The sequence below is a fragment of the Aedes albopictus genome, chromosome 1, assembly GCF_035046485.1.
Source record: "Aedes albopictus strain Foshan chromosome 1, AalbF5, whole genome shotgun sequence".
In the NCBI taxonomy this organism is placed as follows: Eukaryota; Metazoa; Arthropoda; class Insecta; order Diptera; family Culicidae; genus Aedes; species Aedes albopictus.
The window spans coordinates 279,858,160-279,879,045 of NC_085136.1; the positions used below are offsets into that span (position 1 = coordinate 279,858,160).

Sequence of the window (20,886 nt, forward strand, 5' to 3'; positions counted from 1 at the left end):
GAGAAAGCCTTGGAGGTATCCCTGGAGGAATTTCTGGTTAAATTACCCGGAGAAATTCCTTGGAGGAATTCCTAGAGATATCTCTGGAACACTTCCTGGAGGAATCTCAGGAGAAATTTCTGGAGGAACTCTTGGAAAAATTATATGGAGGAGTTTTCAGGGAACTCCTGAAGTAATCCTTGGGGACTCCCGAGGAATCCTCGGGGATCTCCCGTGGAATTCTTGGAAAACTCCTGGAGGAATCCCCGAGAAACTCCCGCAAGAAATCCCAAGGCATTCTTGCAAGGTTTTTCGAAAGATTTCTGGAGTAATTCCTGAGCAACTTCAGGAGGAGTAGCAGAATAGCTCCTGAAAAAAAAATCCGAGAAACTCCTGGGAAAATCGTGGGGGATTTCAAGGGAAGTTCTGAAAAAATTCTCGTGAATAATCATGAAAGAATTGCATCGATAAAGTAAAGAGATACAAGAGTAGAGCTTGCAGAGCTTGAAGGTCTTAATTTCAGAATAGTTTGGATGATCTAGATCCCCAAGTGCATGCTAGAAGTAGCGTAGGTTATATTCCGCGAGCATTCGTTACAATAAAAAGATCCAAAGACTTACAGATCTTGCAACCAATAATTATTGCGGCCCACAGTGGACACCCAAATATCGCATGAATATCCCATGAATGTATGTGAAAAGCATTATAGTTGTGCAATGAGGCTCCATCAGCAGTATAGACTACATTCCACGAAAGCGTAATACATTATGTAGATTTCGTAACCCAAACATCAAAGTGTATTGGAGGCCATTTGTATTTCATAGAATGTCCAACTACCACAATATCGAGGTGCTCGTACCCCACAAACTTTATCGCTGTACAACAGATGAGTAAGCCGCTCTTCAGCTTGATTTTAAACATTTTGGCTGAATAAGCTGCTATTCAGCTGTCATTGTTACTTGGGTAGCAATACGAGGTCTGATGGACATAAACGTAACTAAATTTCTTGAACAGCGTGGACACAAATGATGGTAGATCCTGTAGATCTCAAGAAAATTAATTCCAGTGTAGTTTGGATGACCTAGATCCCCCAACACATGTACCATTAGTTTTTTAGCGGTGCTTTGAGGCTTTTTGAGTACCGTAGACTATGTTCTGTAATCATTCATCGTGTATAAAATTTGGTTTAAAATGTTGAATATGTGACACAAACTTTGGAGTACTTTGAAGGCCTTTGAATAGCTCTGGGATGAAAACTTCAGCAGACTATGGTCAAAACAATTGAAGATTAGCAAAACGAGGAGATTTGAGCAAAAACATGTAGAATTTATGAGAAATACAAAAAAGCCACGTATTTTCGGGTCCCAGCAAAAGGGGGAGAGTGCAAAAAGAGGAGGTACCATGCATTTCTTAGCACAACTATTCCCCTTGACCAGAGGTTCCCAAACTTTTTGCTATCGCGGCGCCTTTTGAAATTCTCAAAAATGTCGCGGCGCACCAACAACTTTTTACAACGAATTTTGATGGTTTTAACACTTTCAGTTCAAAACTTCAATGTCATGTTTTCTTTTGCTTTTTAAATCATAATTGCTTAAAGATTCTCAGATCTTTAAAAAATAACATTAGAGGAATTCAAAGCAAAACTTACAAATTTGAGAAATAAAGTATATAGTTTACCCTACAAACTTAGTTTTGATTACCGAGTTCGGTAATTTTTTTGACGAGATTAAAACTGCTGAGCACCGAACTCGTTCAGCAAAAATGCATTGTTTACCTTTTCCATACGGTTTTGACAGTTGTTTTACTGAACCTCAGTAAAATCGATTACCGAAACTACCGAGATCGTTCTGCTGTTATAATCTCGTCAAAAAAGTACCGAACAGGCAATTCAGAAATAAGTGCGTATTATAGAGAAAAAGATATAAAAAATGGATTGTTTAATCTTTTTTTCCGTATTTTTCACGATAAGAAGATGAAACAGCCTACAACTAAAAATCCCAATAAAGGCAAGAATTTACGGTAGTGATGAAAGTAAACTTGTCGTCTCGAAACTTTTGAAACAGTGAAGACCGGGAGATTGATAATAATTATTCTGGAAAGAATTTCAAAGAAGTTCCTTGGAATATTTACTCTGAATTACAAGGAATTTATGAAATCGAAAACTAAGCGAAATGAAAAAAAAAAACAGTTTTAATGTTTTAAAGTAAAACAATTTAAATCAAAAATTTTAAAATTTGGTAAAAAATCTAAAAGTTTCAGGATATGAGAAATTTTGGAAAACTTTCAAAGACTTTGGAAAAATTACTTGTAAATTGAAAGTTTGGAAGAGGGAAAGCTCCATTGAGTACCTCTCTTTCGAAGTCTTCCTTATTCTCTCCTTTGGCATTTAGGGTCATTTTTGACCCAAACCGTACAGCGAGCTGCTGCTAACGTGATGCAAAAGGAAGGTGTAAAAGTGAAGACTTTGCTATACAATACAAGAAAGATTGAGGCGTCACTAATTTTACTAAATAAAACAAAATCATAAAAGATGTTCCGCCTGCAAGAGTTTGTTTTTTTTTGTGTTTTGGCTCAACAGCCTGCGGCGCACCTGACAAATGTTCGCGGCGCACCAGGGCGCCGCGGCGCACGGTTTGGGAAGCACTGCCCTTGACTATAAAAAATCAGGGGTAAAATGTTTTAAAACAAGGAAGATATTGCATTTCTACCAATAGTAGATCGTCTGGGTGTTTACGGGTTAACCTTTTGGAGCCGATTTGTTTCGCCGCTGTCGACGCAACCTCGCTGGTGTTGAGCACGTTTGTTATGCTCGGTTTCATCGCCGGGGTCATATATGACCCCTCCGGCTCCAAAGGGTTAAATCATTTTCGCATAAGTAAAGCCTGTATCCGCAATAATCGGGACACAGGAATACAGTTGTATCTCTGCAATAGAGACATTCAAATTGCTCAAATTTGGCCTAATTACATCTTAAGGTGTGTTCAATTCACCTACAAAATTTTATGTGAATCGGTGCAGTACTTTTTGTTGTAGCAATGAAAGAGTAGAATGTGCGCCATTGAATTTTGTACAGCCCCTTGTTTTGCTTGTCAGCGCTCTAACTTTTGAATTAGGCAAAGGAAATGGCTGAAATTTTGAACACAAACCTCTCAATCTACATTTGTTGCATAGGCAAAATTTCAAAAAAATCGATGTACTATCGACAATTTTACAGTCGAAACATGTATTGGGACTGAACGTGATTTCAGCCCCTCAGGGCTCCACCCCACTACCCCGAACGCCATTACCCCGAACGCCACTACCCCGAAAGCCATTACCCCGAATAGGCCACTACCCCGAAATCCACTACCCCGAATGGGTCATTACCCCGAAAGCCATTACCCCGAATGCCATTACCCCGAATAGGTCATTACCCCGAAAGCCACTACCCCGAATGGGTCATTACCCCGAAAGCCACAACCCCGAATGGGCCATTACCCCCAATCATCCAGGAGATCACCAAAAAAGTGATGGCTGATTAGAAGTTGATGGTTATAAGTTAGAAAACGGTAATCAGTAACTAGTGTATGAATACTCATCTCTACCCTTCCCTATAGTGGTCAAACTTAACTTATTCAAATATTTGCCTTCTTTAAAAAATAGGCTGTTCTTTTGAGTTTGCAGTATCCAACCGTGTACTGCTGCAGATTTGTTTGGCAGCCTGTTAATTTATTTATAGACATTTTTCCTTCTTTTAATCAGAGGCTGTTCTTTCGATTTTGAGTGTTCTATCTGGAGCAACATTTGAAAAGGGCATACAAGCATTGGTAAACAATGACTTCACACGTCGCTCCTGAGCCCCCCTCAGCTTATTCACAAAAACTAAGACCGTTATCAGATAGAGCAAACATCGATCTTTCGGATAACGGTGTTCATTTGCGTGGGCGGGCTGCTGTTATGCCCTACGGAGCGTTTTAGAAAAAAGACACAAGACCTCTTGGGCCCTTTTCAAGTGTTGCTCCAGATATAGTTTATTTACAGACGAACTACTAACTCCATAGTGGATTTGTTCTTCTTTGAATAATGGGCGGTTCTTTCAAATTAAGTTTTTGAAAATTAACTATGGCGGCCAAATTGGTCCGATATTTTGCTCTTCAGTCGATCCATAATTTATTCGGCCTCAATGTTCATGGCTATGCTGGAGTGTAGCGGTTCAGTTGGTATAAGCTCATTATCTTGATTGAGTTTATCAGTATGCATTGGCTGTGGCCCTACTATGATGAATTGGTTCAATACTATTTTCCAAAATGCCCCATTTTTTCGAAATATTTATTTCAAAGAAATCCTGAGATCATTAGGTATATTAATTAATTTTAGTACATTTAAACATGATCTAATATTTTGTTTCTTATTTTAATTAACTGTATCAGTTGATGATCAGTTTCCGGAACGTCAAGCCGTAAAATTGTTTTCAAATATTTTCAAGATTTTCGCAAGCATCGTTGAACCAAATAGACTTTTTTTTGACTAGCGCGATTAAACTGTAACTTTTCTTTCCGTCAAAGGCTGTTTTTCAGTTTACAGGCAGTTGAACTGCTTACTGTATATGAGATTTGCCCTTCTTCAATTAATAGGTTGTTCTTTCTAGTTACATTGTTACCGGGTTGATTGACGACTAATCTATTAATTCTAGCTGGTGTTTTTCTTTCTTTGAAAATTGTGTTTTTAAATTTTGTAAAATGTATTGATTTCTTATTAGGGGCTGTCCATAAACCACGTGGTTATTTTTTTGGGACTTTTCAACAACCCCCCCCCCCCCCGCGTGGTCATTTGTCCATACAAATTTTTAAATTTGTCCATACAAAATGATCATTGGCCGAACCCCCCTATGACCACGTGGTTTATGGACAGCCCCTTATATACGAAAGAGCACCTTTTTCTCAGCCACTATCATTTTTTTTCAGATTTTTAGAACTTAATTTTGGCACATAAAATCAATTTCAAACAGATTTTTTGAAACCACCTTTTGACAGCTGGGCCTAGTACAAAATGCGACAAGGGGTGATTCAACAAAGCGCTCCCATACAAACTTCAAATCGATTTTTAACCTCTATGTGGCCGACCCGGGTACCCAGCGCCCATTTAAATAGCACGGTGTAGAAAAAAACAAAAATTTTGTCGGACACATAACGGTTAAATAGGTTCCCGGGTACCGAAAATCATGAAAATTTGGATGTCGGCTGAGTTTGGAATGCAGATTCAGATTTTGCAATTATCTCAATACCGTTTAAGAAGCCAATTGGACTATTCTTTCGACCTATATTGTTACAGAGTTGTTCGGTAGCCTGGTGGTTTATTGGTCCTTGCAGGTTTCTGTATAGAAGCCGTGCATAAACTAGGTAGAGTTTCAGTGGAAGGGGGTCTATCCATAGTCTACGCTTCATACAATTTTGTACAAATTTTTGTATGGACAAAATTATATGACGGGGAGGAGAAGAGGTCTGAGGTGACCGAAATTTGGTCTACGTGGTTTATGAATGGACCCATAGGAGATTTGCCCTTCTTTAATTTATAGGCTGTTCTTTCTAGTTATAAGCTGGCAGACCTTGTGGGCGACCAACCTATTAACCACATTTTTCCTCTTGTTAAGAATGTGTTGCTTTTTTAAGTTACATTGTTACAGAGTTTAATTACCAAACTGTCTATTCCTCCTTAAGAGATTTTCCCTTCTTCTAGGTATAGGCTGTTCTTTCGAGGCCAATTTTTTGATCGGTATTATTTTGATCTAGCCTTATGAGCCAGTATTGACAACCAGAATTTAACGGACCTTTGCTGACATTCATTTGCGTACGCAGCTTTTTCTTTTTTCTCGCTCATTCTCTTTGATATACTCAAGAAAGAGCGAGATAGAAGAGGCAAAATGCCCCCTCTTTTATCTGTTTCTTTCTCGTGTTTGTTTACGAGAGTGAGTGGAAAAAAAAAAGAAAAGTAGATTGATTGATTGATTTATCTTTATTATAGAGACTTTCAGCCCAAAGAAAAGTTGCGCACAATAGAGTACGCATAACCCCTTCATGTTGTTTTAAGGTTATTCTTTCAAACAGTATCTTCTGGTATTGAAGCTGTCAGTTATGTTATTGAATTATTTCTTCTTTCAACAATGGCTTCTCTTTCAATATCCTTTACGAAATTATATATAAACCATCATCAGAACAACCTATTTAAAAATATGCTTTCGGGGTAATGGCGTTCGGGGTAGTGGCCTATTCGGGGTAGTGGCATTCGGGGAAATGACCCATTCGGGGTAATGGCTTTCGGGGTAATGGCCTATTCGGGGTAATGGCTTTCGGGGTAATGGCGTTCGGGGTAATGGCGTTCGGGGTAGTGGCATTCGGGGTAATGGGGTAGAATCCCCCTCAGACAACAGTTAGTCAGTACCCTTTATTGTTTCGATTGTACTATTGGAAGTGCTATACCAATAATCATCAAATTTTGCAGGCATAGTATACACATAATCATCTACCTTCTGTGAAAATTTCATGAAAATTGGCAGAGAAGTTCAAAATTTACGAATAGGCAAATATCGCATATGAAAAACACGAAAAATTTTCACTAACATTCACCCCTATCAACAGCAGTAGCTTTCAAACCAATTGATCAAAGTTGGTGAAATTTTGCAAGAATGTGTCTCTATAAGTATCATAACTGCTAACGAAGTTTCATAACTATCATCACATAACTTTGAACTGTAGCGTAAAAGAGCCATCAATTATGCGAATGGAAATTGGTCATGATTGTACAAAATGCTTAAATCCACGTCTGATTATTTTTCATCCACGGTAAAAAGTAATGCCTCGATTTTTATGAAATTTGGCACAAATAATAAACGTACACCAAAGACTTTTCAGTCAATTATTTGGCCAATTTTACCGATTCATTACAAAGCTACAGCCGTACTTCTATGTCCCGATTATTGTGGATACAGGCTTTAAAGATTCACTCTCCACTCACTTTTGCATTTCTGTTAATTCACTATATCCACCTTTCTCAAACTATGGGTCGCGACCCACCAGCCCCACAAAAATACACGCGTCGATAAAGAAGTTTGAGAAAGGCTGTACTATATAATCTTCACTCTCGATTCCAGATCCACTATAAACATTAATCCGTTTCACTTATAATTCATTTTTTATTCATCTTCCACCAATCTTTGTATCATGTTTTATTCATTTTCGATTCACTATTAATGTTGTGCGGGATGAACCCAGTCTCATTCTAAACTCAATCTCGACATCTTTACTCTCGATTCACTCCTGACTCGATTCACTACAGACTGCCTATCGATCCACTCTCAACTCATTATTGAATCAGTTTCGCATCAGTTAAGATTCGCTCTACTCACTATTGGATTTATGTTCATTCACTAGATTATATAAACACTCGTAATACCAGAACCACAATCAGCATCATTTGGATTCATTATTGATTCATTCACGACTCGTTTTCACTCATTCCAGACTCGCTCATGGCAATTATTGATTCAATCTGTACTTCATTTGGATTCACTATACTGCCCATAACTGCATAACAGTCACATTCGACAAATGTAGGCATTGGAGAAAATGGAGCTCAAATTTTGCAATTTGCGTTAGTATGGAAATGGAAAAATTTCAAAAAATTGGCAGAAATTCAAAATGAATCCTTTTGCAATGAAATCTTCTATGGGTCTTCTTCTATGCTGGGCGAATAGTTGAAAAATTAATTAGATCAAAATATGATCGACGGTTTGCTATGAGGCCAGTTTGTATTCCCAGTGTGACTGTTATGCGGTTACATTCGTGAATATTTGATAACTAGCTGTCCCGGCAAACTTTGTCTTGCCGTCTTGTGGTGGTTTGACAACTGTTGAGCTCAAAATAGCACCGCACTCTAGATTGGTTTCAATTTGATCGTGTTGATTTCCTTCCCAGGTCATAAAAAATCAGCATTTTGTCTATTTTCTTACATTTTTAGTTCATTTTCCTAACTTTTTTTAACATATAAACACAGCCACCATGAATACGAATCTAACCATGCAAGATTCATTCTGATCGGTTCAGCCGTTCGTGACTTTTGTTGCCTCAAAGGATAGTCAAACTCATTTTTATATATATAGATAGATGAGACAAAACGACTTGGTATTTATTTCACATTTTGTAGAACAAACTTGTTAAGTTCATTTGGGTGGATGAAAATACTGATGATTTGGAGATAATCCCCGGTATTAACTCAATATTGACAAAAACTGCGAATGTTACAACTATGCAGTTATGGGCAGTATAGAGTCCCTTGAATTTTCGTCAGTTTTCTATTAAAGTTTCATTATTTGATTTACATTTGCAGTTCTTATTTCACCTTCAATCAGTCTTAAGCGTACTCAAGATTTATCAATTTATTTGTATCATTTTGAGTCATTCTTAAACAACAGGGATGAATCTTTTGATATTCGTAAATCAATCTCGACTTTCTTTTTCTCGATTTACTGTCAGTTCCCTGTTACTCTTTCGATTCACTATTTATTTACTTTTATTTTTGTATAAATGTTTTTATTTAATTTTTTTTATTGTTGCGCCAGTCACTAGTCACTTTTGGTTCATTCCTTGGTTCATGCAAGTTTTATTATTTATTCACTTTCGACTCATTCTCACCTTTTTGTTTGTTTTTATTGTTTTCAGGGGATTGTTTTTTTTTTTGTTTCATTGTTCAGAAATCAAGCCTTTTTATTCTAAAAGGTCTGACGACTACCAACTCTATTTAACAATCTACAATCTTTCATTTCTTTCTTCTTTCGCAGACTATGTCTACGTGGAAACATCGTCGACGACCCCGTTCCAGATCCGCCGGATCGAGGAGCTCAACAAAACGCCCAGCGGCAACGTGGAGGCGAAAGTGATGTGCTTCTACCGGAGGCGAGATCTGCCTACACCGCTCGTGCAATTAGCTGATAAGCATCAAAGTGAGTAGCTACCAACCATCGCATCGACTCGACACTGTATTAGTCTTATACGTACCCAACCTACCCAAAAAGCAAGAACAAGAACTGATTTCGGGATCGGGACACGAGTTTTATTGACTTTGAAATGATTGGTGCTGGGATTCGAACTCGAATCGAACGAGTTTTCGTTCTCGGATATTATCGCACAATCGATAGGTGGTAAACTTCAGACTTTCAGAGCTTGCGCTCGAGAACTTCCATTCATCGTTCTTTTGTCGACGGCGGCGGCGTCGTCGTCGTTGTCGACAACGGAAAGACAGTGAAGTAGGTCAGTAATGCAACGTGAGAAGTCGTTAAGTTTATGGCATCCGTTTACGATGCGGTGTGTAAGAACAGGGAACTTGGAGATCATAAACCAGTAAAAGGCGTACTCAAGTGATTATGCTTCCTGTTTGCACTGCGCGCCGCGCCGGCTGATTTGTGGGGGATTTGCACTTGTGTTTGTCGATGATTTGTTAGGAAGTTTCACTTTATTGTGCGAAGGAGTTGAGAATGGTTTGAGACTTGGCGATGTCTTTTCTGGAATTGTGAAAGAAAAAGAAACCTTCTGTCTGAATGATCTTTAGTTTGAAATTCTTTCACTAGGGTGTTAACCATCTAGGGGGTGTCCAGGAGGTTTCAGAAACTCAGAAGACTTCAGTAACAAATTTTGAAAACGACGTATAATCAATGCTACACCATTGATTATACGTCGTTTTCAAAATTTGTTACTGACTTCAGGGATTCCTTTAGAGGGTTCTTCCGGGATTCATTCCAGGTTTCTTTCAAGCGTTCTTTCTGTGTTTATTGTAGACATTCCTTCGGTGATTCCTCCTGGTTTTTTTCAGGTATTCCTTCACAGGTTTCTCTCTCGAATCCTTCATTGACTCTTCCTTCATAATTTTCTCCCAGGACTCTTACAGTGATTTTTCCCCGCTATTCTTTTTTGGAAATCATTCATAGAATTTCCGAAGATTAATGATTTTTCCATGATTCCCATTGGTATTCCTTCAGAAATTCTTCCAAGATTTCAGTTGGGTATCCTTCAGGCATTCTTTCTGGGTTTCATCAAGGATGTCTCAGGGACACCTCTAGAGATTGTTTCAGTGGGCTTTAGGACATTTCCCCGAACTCCATTACCCTGAATTCCATCACCCCGAATGACCCATTTCCCCGAGTGACCCATTACCCCGAATGAGTTATCCACACGCCTATCTGGAGACCCGCTCTGGGTAATTAACGGTTAAACTGATAATATTTCATAAGAGATTTTTCCTTCTTTTAATCAAATTGGTCCTCCTGCCCAAACGGTCCCAGACTCTATGTATTCGGGGTAATGGGCCATTCGGGGTAATTTCATAGAGCCGTTTGAGAGATTACTCCAGGATTCTTTCCTAGATTGCTACTGGGATTCTTTCAAGGATTCCTACCGGTATTACTGTCGGATTCTTCCAATCCCTGGATTTCTCCCGGGGTTTTTGCAGCATTTCTTCTAGATTTCCTGAAATACTTTTGGACTAAACAACCAAATGCATTTTTGCATTAGCATTGGATAGGGACTTTTAGATGGGCAAATTATTTTCGACATTTGCCAAAGTTCTCACTAGATTTCTCCCACTGTTCACTTCTCGACTGCTGCCTCGTCACACGTCATAGTTGGTGCTGCGCGCCACTGACAAAACCAACCCGAAATAAAAATGAAAAACCACCCACCGGCCACCACCCAATTCTATTTTCTCGGGTATACACGTTACACGCTTTGCCTTTCCAGAGCATGCTTTCTTCCTTTAATCTATAACCTGGCAAGAGTGCAATTCAGCGTCTCCCATCCACCTCCTACCCTTAACAACCACATCTTCTCCCCATCCTCATCCTCCTTTCGAATCGAGTCCCTTTCTCCCATCTCGAACTGGAAGTTGCTTTGGAAGCTGCAACCATCACGTTGGCTGGAGGAAGGTGGTTCGCCTAGTAGGTATCAGGCAAGTGACTGAACGCGCAAAAGTTTACCAACATAGCATGAGAGCCCCTCCGCTCCGGTCTCTAGCGGCACTCGATCCACTTGTGTCACATCGACGTTCAACACACACACAAACACCCAGCTCACCCCCTGCAATCTAACCAAACCACCCTCCTCAACTCCCCCACGCTACCAACAACGCGTTAGGAAATCATCCTATCCTCCGTATCCGCACAGTTGACGGACGCAACACCAAAGGTTGGATGCTGCTCTCGGCCGCGGCTCTCGTCGAATGAGGTCGTCTTTGACGTCTCTGTCGGAGAACAACACAAGCAGCAGCGTTTTCGGGATTGTCCTCTGGCGGGAAATAACGACCGTAATGAGGAACACAAAATAAACTTTCCGGCAGGCCAAAAGCAGCCAACGTGGATTGCCAGGACTATGCCAGGGTAGAGGACAGTTACTGCTGCAGCAACGTAGGAACATGACGATGGCCTTTCCGTACCGGAAGCCATCGGTACCGTGTTAATCGAACAGTATGGGACTCGATTTGCAGACAAAGCTGCAGAAAGGCAGTCGAACCCGCGGTTATGCTTGCCCTTTTGATTCATTGTTCATTGAATGACAGGTCATTAATCTGTACCATTACCGTAGAAAGAATATTTACTACAGTTAGAAAGAAGTGGTGTCAGCAAGGGTGTCAGGTGAACTACGGTGGGCTGGTCACTTGATAAGAATGTAAAACAAAAATGTTTAAACTTGAACGCAACCATTTGCGTAGGGGAACTGGGGGTAATATGAACAGTGAACACCCTAAGCGATTGTCGTCGTTTCCAATAGAAATATGACAAAATCCTTCTTTTTTATTCTGCTATATCGTAGATGGTAATATATTCTAAGAGTTCTAGTAGAGAACATTGATAAAAAATAAAGCTTTCTTACATTTTGATCAAAAATATGATATAATTATTTGTAAAAATTATACTAAAACCAGCGGCTTTTCAAATAAAATTCTTATTTTACTAACTTAAAATATTTTTTCTTAACTTTTTGCAATAGTTGTGTTATAGATTTTAAAATGCCAAGTTTGCAAAAAATAAAAAGAAAATAAAAATTTAAAAAAATGGAAAAAGTTTGAATTAGATGTTCATTTTACCCCCAAGTCGTGCTGGATTTAAAGTTGTTTTGGAAAATAGGATGGCTGTTTAAGTCTTCGAATCAACAACGATCTTTATCTATATTCCCGACGTTTCGGCCTAGGGATTTGGTCTTTTTCAAGGGTCGTAGTGAGCATTGAAAAAGACCAAATCCATAGACCGAAACGTCGGGAATGTAGATAAAAATCGTTCTCGATTCAAAGACTGAGAAAGCCATTCCCCTTTCTATCAAGTTCCAGTCGTAAAACCCTATACTAAAGTTGTTCCAAAAATTTTATTGAAAGCACAACCTTTTTTCAATTAAATATTATCTTTAGGGAGTACCTTATTGGAATACGGCATAGCACATGACATAATTTGCGAAAAATATACGAATTGACCTTAATTCAGATGAGCTCAATTTTACATCAGAGCATATTTTTACGTGGATTTTAATATTTTCGTTACATATAATCAAGTGGTTTATTTAATTTTTATGTTCAATATCAGCAGAAGTATAATGATTTACGTTATCATACAGAATCCAATCGTTAAACCATGCAGAAATACGCTAATTGTTGTAAGACACCACTCTGCTCATTTTACACTCAAACCTCCATTTAGGTCGAATGCATTTAGGTGAAATCTATTCAGGTCCCTCCATTTAGGTAACGTTACCTTAATGGAATCTGATTGTGTTCAGAACAGTTGGAATGTTTTCTCATACAACTTTGTGCTGACAAGTGGTAAGTTCAATGTTTGTTTAAGAATCTCAAAGAGCTCCCTTGAGCATAGGTCATCGGATCTACAATCGTAAACAGTCTGGAACGTCTTGAATCTCTTTCGATACCACCTGAAACGTTTAAAATCGCCGTTGAATCTCCCTTACTTAAGAGCTGTGTTCCAAAATGTATTTTCAGAAATTGTAGCCCCTCTTAACCCCCCCCCCCCCCTCAAAATCCCCTGTAACACCTCTGAGACCCGCAGAAACACTTAAGAACGCTTGCGTAACGCCTCTGGGCCTCTGAAACCCGTAAAAAATTCTCTGAAGCTTCCTAAAACGCCCTGAAATCCCCCAAAAACCCCTTCGACACCATGAGACCCTCTGAAACCCCCAAAATCCTACGTAACGCCTCTGGAACTCGCCAAAAACCATCTGAAGCTGTCTGAAATGCCTTTGCAATCTCCCTAAAACCCCCTCGGACCCCATGTAACGCACCTGAGACCCTCAGAAATCACCGAAAACGCCTTCGTAACGCCTGATGAATGCCTCTGAAACTCGCAAAAATCCTCTGAAGCTTTCTGAAATGCCTTTGAAATCCCCCTACAACCCCCTCGGACCCCATAACGCACCTCAGTCTTTTTCAAGGGTCGTAGTGAGCATTGAAAAAGACCAAATCCATAGACCGAAACGTCGGGAATGTAGATAAAAATCGTTCTCGATTCAAAGACTGAGAAAGCCATTCCCCTTTCTATCAAGTTCCAGTCGTAAAACCCTATACTAAAGTTGTTCCAAAAATTTTATTGAAAGCACAACCTTTTTTCAATTAAATATTATCTTTAGGGAGTACCTTATTGGAATACGGCATAGCACATGACATAATTTGCGAAAAATATACGAATTGACCTTAATTCAGATGAGCTCAATTTTACATCAGAGCATATTTTTACGTGGATTTTAATATTTTCGTTACATATAATCAAGTGGTTTATTTAATTTTTATGTTCAATATCAGCAGAAGTATAATGATTTACGTTATCATACAGAATCCAATCGTTAAACCATGCAGAAATACGCTAATTGTTGTAAGACACCACTCTGCTCATTTTACACTCAAACCTCCATTTAGGTCGAATGCATTTAGGTGAAATCTATTCAGGTCCCTCCATTTAGGTAACGTTACCTTAATGGAATCTGATTGTGTTCAGAACAGTTGGAATGTTTTCTCATACAACTTTGTGCTGACAAGTGGTAAGTTCAATGTTTGTTTAAGAATCTCAAAGAGCTCCCTTGAGCATAGGTCATCGGATCTACAATCGTAAACAGTCTGGAACGTCTTGAATCTCTTTCGATACCACCTGAAACGTTTAAAATCGCCGTTGAATCTCCCTTACTTAAGAGCTGTGTTCCAAAATGTATTTTCAGAAATTGTAGCCCCTCTTAACCCCCCCCCCCTCAAAATCCCCTGTAACACCTCTGAGACCCGCAGAAACACTTAAGAACGCTTGCGTAACGCCTCTGGGCCTCTGAAACCCGTAAAAAATTCTCTGAAGCTTCCTAAAACGCCCTGAAATCCCCCAAAAACCCCTTCGACACCATGAGACCCTCTGAAACCCCCAAAATCCTACGTAACGCCTCTGGAACTCGCCAAAAACCATCTGAAGCTGTCTGAAATGCCTTTGCAATCTCCCTAAAACCCCCTCGGACCCCATGTAACGCACCTGAGACCCTCAGAAATCACCGAAAACGCCTTCGTAACGCCTGATGAATGCCTCTGAAACTCGCAAAAATCCTCTGAAGCTTTCTGAAATGCCTTTGAAATCCCCCTACAACCCCCTCGGACCCCATAACGCACCTCAGTCTTTTTCAAGGGTCGTAGTGAGCATTGAAAAAGACCAAATCCATAGACCGAAACGTCGGGAATGTAGATAAAAATCGTTCTCGATTCAAAGACTGAGAAAGCCATTCCCCTTTCTATCAAGTTCCAGTCGTAAAACCCTATACTAAAGTTGTTCCAAAAATTTTATTGAAAGCACAACCTTTTTTCAATTAAATATTATCTTTAGGGAGTACCTTATTGGAATACGGCATAGCACATGACATAATTTGCGAAAAATATACGAATTGACCTTAATTCAGATGAGCTCAATTTTACATCAGAGCATATTTTTACGTGGATTTTAATATTTTCGTTACATATAATCAAGTGGTTTATTTAATTTTTATGTTCAATATCAGCAGAAGTATAATGATTTACGTTATCATACAGAATCCAATCGTTAAACCATGCAGAAATACGCTAATTGTTGTAAGACACCACTCTGCTCATTTTACACTCAAACCTCCATTTAGGTCGAATGCATTTAGGTGAAATCTATTCAGGTCCCTCCATTTAGGTAACGTTACCTTAATGGAATCTGATTGTGTTCAGAACAGTTGGAATGTTTTCTCATACAACTTTGTGCTGACAAGTGGTAAGTTCAATGTTTGTTTAAGAATCTCAAAGAGCTCCCTTGAGCATAGGTCATCGGATCTACAATCGTAAACAGTCTGGAACGTCTTGAATCTCTTTCGATACCACCTGAAACGTTTAAAATCGCCGTTGAATCTCCCTTACTTAAGAGCTGTGTTCCAAAATGTATTTTCAGAAATTGTAGCCCCTCTTAACCCCCCCCCCCCCCCCCCTCAAAATCCCCTGTAACACCTCTGAGACCCGCAGAAACACTTAAGAACGCTTGCGTAACGCCTCTGGGCCTCTGAAACCCGTAAAAAATTCTCTGAAGCTTCCTAAAACGCCCTGAAATCCCCCAAAAACCCCTTCGACACCATGAGACCCTCTGAAACCCCCAAAATCCTACGTAACGCCTCTGGAACTCGCCAAAAACCATCTGAAGCTGTCTGAAATGCCTTTGCAATCTCCCTAAAACCCCCTCGGACCCCATGTAACGCACCTGAGACCCTCAGAAATCACCGAAAACGCCTTCGTAACGCCTGATGAATGCCTCTGAAACTCGCAAAAATCCTCTGAAGCTTTCTGAAATGCCTTTGAAATCCCCCTACAACCCCCTCGGACCCCATAACGCACCTCAGACCTTCAGGAACGCCAACTTAACGCCTGAGTAACACCTCTGAAACTCGCAAAAATCCTCCGAAGCTGTCTGAAATGTCTTCGGAATCCCCCCCCCCCCCCAAACCCCCCTCGGACCCCATGTAACGCACCTGAGACCCTCAGAACCTCAGAACCTTGAAAACGCCTTCGTAACGTCTGAATATCGCCTCTGAAACTCGCTAAACATTCTCTGAATCTTTCTGAAATGCCCACAAAATCCCCCTAAAACCCCCTTGGGCCCCATAGCGCTGCGTAGACCCTCAGAAACCCTCAAAATCGCCTGGGTAACGCTTCTGAAACTCGCCAAAAATCATCTGAAGCTTTCTGAAATGCTTTCGGAATCCCCCTAAAGCCCCTTCGTACCCAGATGTAACGCACCTGAGACCCTCAAATATCCCCAAAAACGTCTTCGTAAAGCCTGAGTAACGCCTTTGAAACTCGTCAAAAATCCTCTGAAGTTCTCAGAAATGCACTCAAAATCCCCTTAAAACCCCATCGGATCCCATGCAACGCAATTGACACCAGTGTTGCAAAAATTCATCTCATTCATTTGAACACTAACCAACAAATCTTTTCAGTCATTTTTCCTTCTAGTCATGTTCAAAACGATTTCATTCAATAAGAGCACCTATCAAATGAGCAGCGAATCCTTGTCAATTGAATAAATTGTCACTCGAATGAGTAGCTGGGCACGAAACACGGAAAACCCTGCAAAATTCCACCAGACTGAAAAATTGTCGAATGTCGGGTCAATTTTTATCGAATGTTGGGTCACTGTTGGACCAACATCGATCAACTATTGGGTCTATATTGGGTTTGGTGGCCAAAATAAAAATAGGTGAATGATAGGTTGATGTCGGGTTTTTTTTTTGTCTTTATTAAAGAGATTTTCAGCCCTAGGCTGGTTCATCTCTCATGTCGGGTTTGACGTCATCAACGATGGTAAAAGCTTTGAACCTACAACACCACAAATTTATGCTTCCTAGTTGGGGATCAATTGAATGATATGTGCTTTGACTGAGGCTGGAGCTGATGTTAATTGAATGCTAGTCAATTGATATGCCGATGGTAAATAGAAAAATGAGTGGTTACCTATCTCAATTTCAGCTTTAAATGGCATTGGCATTACTAAAGGAATTCTCGAAAAAATGCCAAAGGAAATATTAAGGAATTGATGGATAAATTGAATTCGGAAAAATGATTTATCGAAAGAAAATACAAAGTAATTGCCAGATAAACTACAAATAATGTGACCAAAGATTTATTAAAAAAAAAAACCAAAGGAATAGCCGAAGAAAACCCGAAATAAAAAGACGAAGCAATTTCCCGTTGGAATTTCTTAGCCATTTCCAAATTTTCCGAAGATTTTTTCCAAAAGAGTCATAAAAGAAAATTCAAAGAAAGTGCCAATAAATCCCGAAAGATATTACAGGTTGCCAGAGAAAATATCTAGGGATACAAACAAATCGAAGGAATAGCCTGATCACTCCTCTAAGGATTTTCTGAATGAGTTGTTGAAGTCAGAAAAAAATGTTGAAGGAATTCCCAGATTCCACTATATACGATCCTATTTTCTGAGAAGCAGTTAAGCTCAGTCTAAATGGTTATTTTTTATTGTGAACTCCATTACAGTTAATATTCTCTGTCCCGAATAAAAGAAAAGATCCCAATAGGAAATCCTGGAAACATTTCCGGAGGAATTCCTGAAGAGATTCCCGGAGGAATTCCCAGAAAAAATCCCGAAAAAATCCTGGAGAAATTGTCGAAGGAATTCCTGGAGGAATTTCTGATAGAAGTCATAGAGGAATTCCCGGAGGAATTCCTGGAGGAAGTCCTAGAGGAATTCCCATAGGAATTTCAGGATAAATTCTGGGAAGATTTCCTGAAGAAATTCCCGGATACATTCCCGGAGGAATTCCTGGAAAAAATCCAGGAGGAATTTCTGAATTCCTGAAGAAATTCCTAAACGAATTCCTGGAGAAATTCCCAGGGGAATTTCTGAAAAACAACAGTAGTGTTCCTAAAGAAATTCCTGAAAAAATCCCTGAGGATTTCCCGGAAAATTTCTTGAAAAAAATTCCGAAGAAATTTCTGGAGAAATCCCTGGTGAATTCCCGGAGATATTCCTGGTGATATTTCCAGAGGAACTACTTAAAAAAAATCAAAAGTTCCAGGAGAAATTATTGGAGGAATTCCTGAAAAAAACCTGGAGGAATTCATGGAGGTATTCCTGAGGAATTCCTGAAGGAACTCATGGAAGAATTCCTGGAGAAATTCTCCGTGAAAGTCCTAGAGGAAATCCTAGAAAAAATCCGGAGGAATTTCAGGCGAAATTCTCGACGGAATTCCAGGAGAAATTCCCGACGGAAATCCCGGAAAAAATCCGGAGAAATTCCTGGAGAAATTCCCGGAGGAATTCCTGGAGACACTTCCGGAGGAATTCCTGCAAAAATTCCCAGAAAAAAATCCTGGAGAAATTACCGAAGAAATTCCTGGTAGACTCTTCGGAGGAATTCCTGATAAGAGTCCTAGATGGATTCCCGGAGGAATTCCTGGAGAAATTCCCGGGGGAATCCCTAGAGAAATCCTCGGAAGAATTCCTGGAGACATTCCCAAAGGAAAAATAATCACGGAAGATTTTCTGAAGAAATTCCTTGAGAAATTCCCAGACGATTAAAAAAAACAAAAGTTTTCCTAAAGAAATTCTCAAAGGATTTCCTGGAAAATTTCCTGAAGAAATTTTCGTAAGAATTTCTGGATGGATTCCCAGAAACATTCCTGCGGATATTCCCAGAGGAACTGCTTAAAAAAAATCCCGCAGAAGTTCCTGGAGCAATTCTCGGAGGGGTTTTTGAAGAAATTCCCGGAGGAATTCATGGAGGAATTCCCGGAGCAACTCATGGAGGAATACCTGGGTAAATTTTCCGTGAAATTTCAGGAGAAAATGCTAGAAAAAAATCCGGAAGATTTCCATGAGAAATTCCCGGACGAAATCCTGGGAAAAAAATCCGGAGGTATTCCTGGAGAGATTCCCGGAAGAATTCCTGGAGCGATTCCCGGAAGAATTCCTGGAGAAACTCCCGGAGGAATTCCTGGAAAAAATTCCAGAAAAAATCCGGGAGAATTTATCGAAGAAATTCCTGGAGAACTCCCCGGAGGAATTTCTGATGGGAGTCCTAGATGAATTCCTGAAGATGCTGGAGAAATTTCCGGATTAATTCCTAGAAAAATCCCCGGAAGAATTCCTGGAGAAATTCCCAGAGGAAAAAAAAAATCACGGAAGATTTTCTGAAGAAATTCCGGGAGGAATTCCTGGAAAAAATCCCAGAGGATTTTTTGAAAAAAAAAAAGACAAAAGTTTTCCAAAATAAATTTCTGAAGAAATTCCCAGAGAATTTCTCGGAAAGTTTTCTGAAGAAATTTCCGTTGGAATTCCTGAAGAAATTCCTGGATGAATTCCCGGTGACATTCCTGCAGATATTCTCAGAGGAACTCCTTAAAAATCCCGGAGAAGTTCCTGGAGAAATTCATGGAGAAATTCCTGAAGAAATTTCCGGAGGAATTCATGAAGGAACTCCTGAAGGAACTCATGGGGAAATTCTCCGTGAAAGTCCTGGAGGAAACCCTAGAAAAAAAATCCGGAGGAATTTCAGGATTCTTGACGGAAATCCTGGAAAAATCCGGAGAAATTCCTGGAGAGATTCCCGGAGGAATTCCTGGAAATATTCCCAGAAAAATATCCTGGAGAAATCACCGAAGAAATTCCTGAAAGACTCCTCGGAGGAATTCCAGATGGGAATCCTAGATGAATTTCCGGAGAAATTCCTGGAGAAATTCCCGGAGGAATCCCTAGAGAAATCCCCGGAAGAATTCCTGGAGACATTCCCAGAGGAAAAAAATCACGGAAGATTTCCTGAAGAAATTCCTGGAGAAATTCCCAGACGATTTAAAAAAAAAAAACAAAAGTTTTCCTAAAGAAATTCTCAGAGAATTTCCCGGAAAATTTCCTGAAGAAATTTATCGAAGGAATTGCTGTATGACTTCCCGGAGACATTCCTGCAGATATTCCCAGAGGAATTCCTTAAAAAAATCCCGGAGAAGTTCCTGAAGAAATTTCCGGAGGAATTCATGGAGAAATTCCCGGAGGAACTCATGGAGAAATTCCTGGGTATATTCTCCGTGAAGTCCTAGAAAAAATCCGGAGGAATTCCAAGATAAATTCCCGGAGGAATTCCTGGAGAAACTCCCAGAGGAATTCCTAGAAAAATTCCCAGAAAAAATCCTTTAGAAATTACCGAAGAAATTCCTGGAGAAATTCCCGGAGGAATTCCTAGAGAAATCCCCGGAGGAATTCCTGGAGAAATTCCCGGAGAAATTCCTGGATCAATCTCCAGTGGAATTCCTTATTGGAATCCTAGGAATTCCCGAAGAAATTCCTGGAGAAACTACCGGAGGAATTCCTAGAGAAATCACGAGAGGAATTCCTGGAGAAATTCCCGGTTGAATTCCTGGAGGAATCCCTCGACGAGTTCCTGGAGAAATCCCCGGAGGAATTTCTGAGGGATGTCCTTGAGGAATTTCCAGAGGAATTCTTGGAAAAATTCTCGGAAGAATTCCTATAGGAATTCCTGGAGACATTCCCGGAGGGAAAACGGAGCAAAACAAGCAATATTGTAGTTTGACAAAATTTGTCTGCGGGGTTCAGAGACGGTGTAAAAGTATTGCCTCTTGCACCATACTCGACCGCCTACTATCCTGCCAAATAGCTCTTAGCTTGCTGAACAACTGTACTGAAAACGGGATACTTCTTGTTCAATAGGGTGTTCATACAAGAATTTTTTTATACTAGACGGAACGTATCAAATAATCTCAGAACCACTTTTACCTTCGGAATAATACTTCACGATGCTGGACGTTTTCTGATTTTTGAGATAAAATAGTTTGAACGTTATGGTTGCTGGTGTCACCTAGCGTAACCATTGCCGGATATAT

At 39.8% G+C, this 20,886-nt stretch overlaps 1 protein-coding gene across 1 annotated transcript in view; it reads left to right on the forward strand.

The window, feature by feature from the left end:
- LOC109414950 (metastasis-associated protein MTA1) overlaps positions 1-20,886 on the forward strand; it is a 286,844-nt gene that overhangs the window by 79,544 nt on the left and 186,414 nt on the right. The window contains exon 2 of the mRNA XM_029860424.2: positions 8,792-8,953. Coding sequence (XP_029716284.1) covers positions 8,792-8,953 — 162 coding nt within the window. The remainder of the gene's footprint in view (positions 1-8,791; positions 8,954-20,886) is intronic.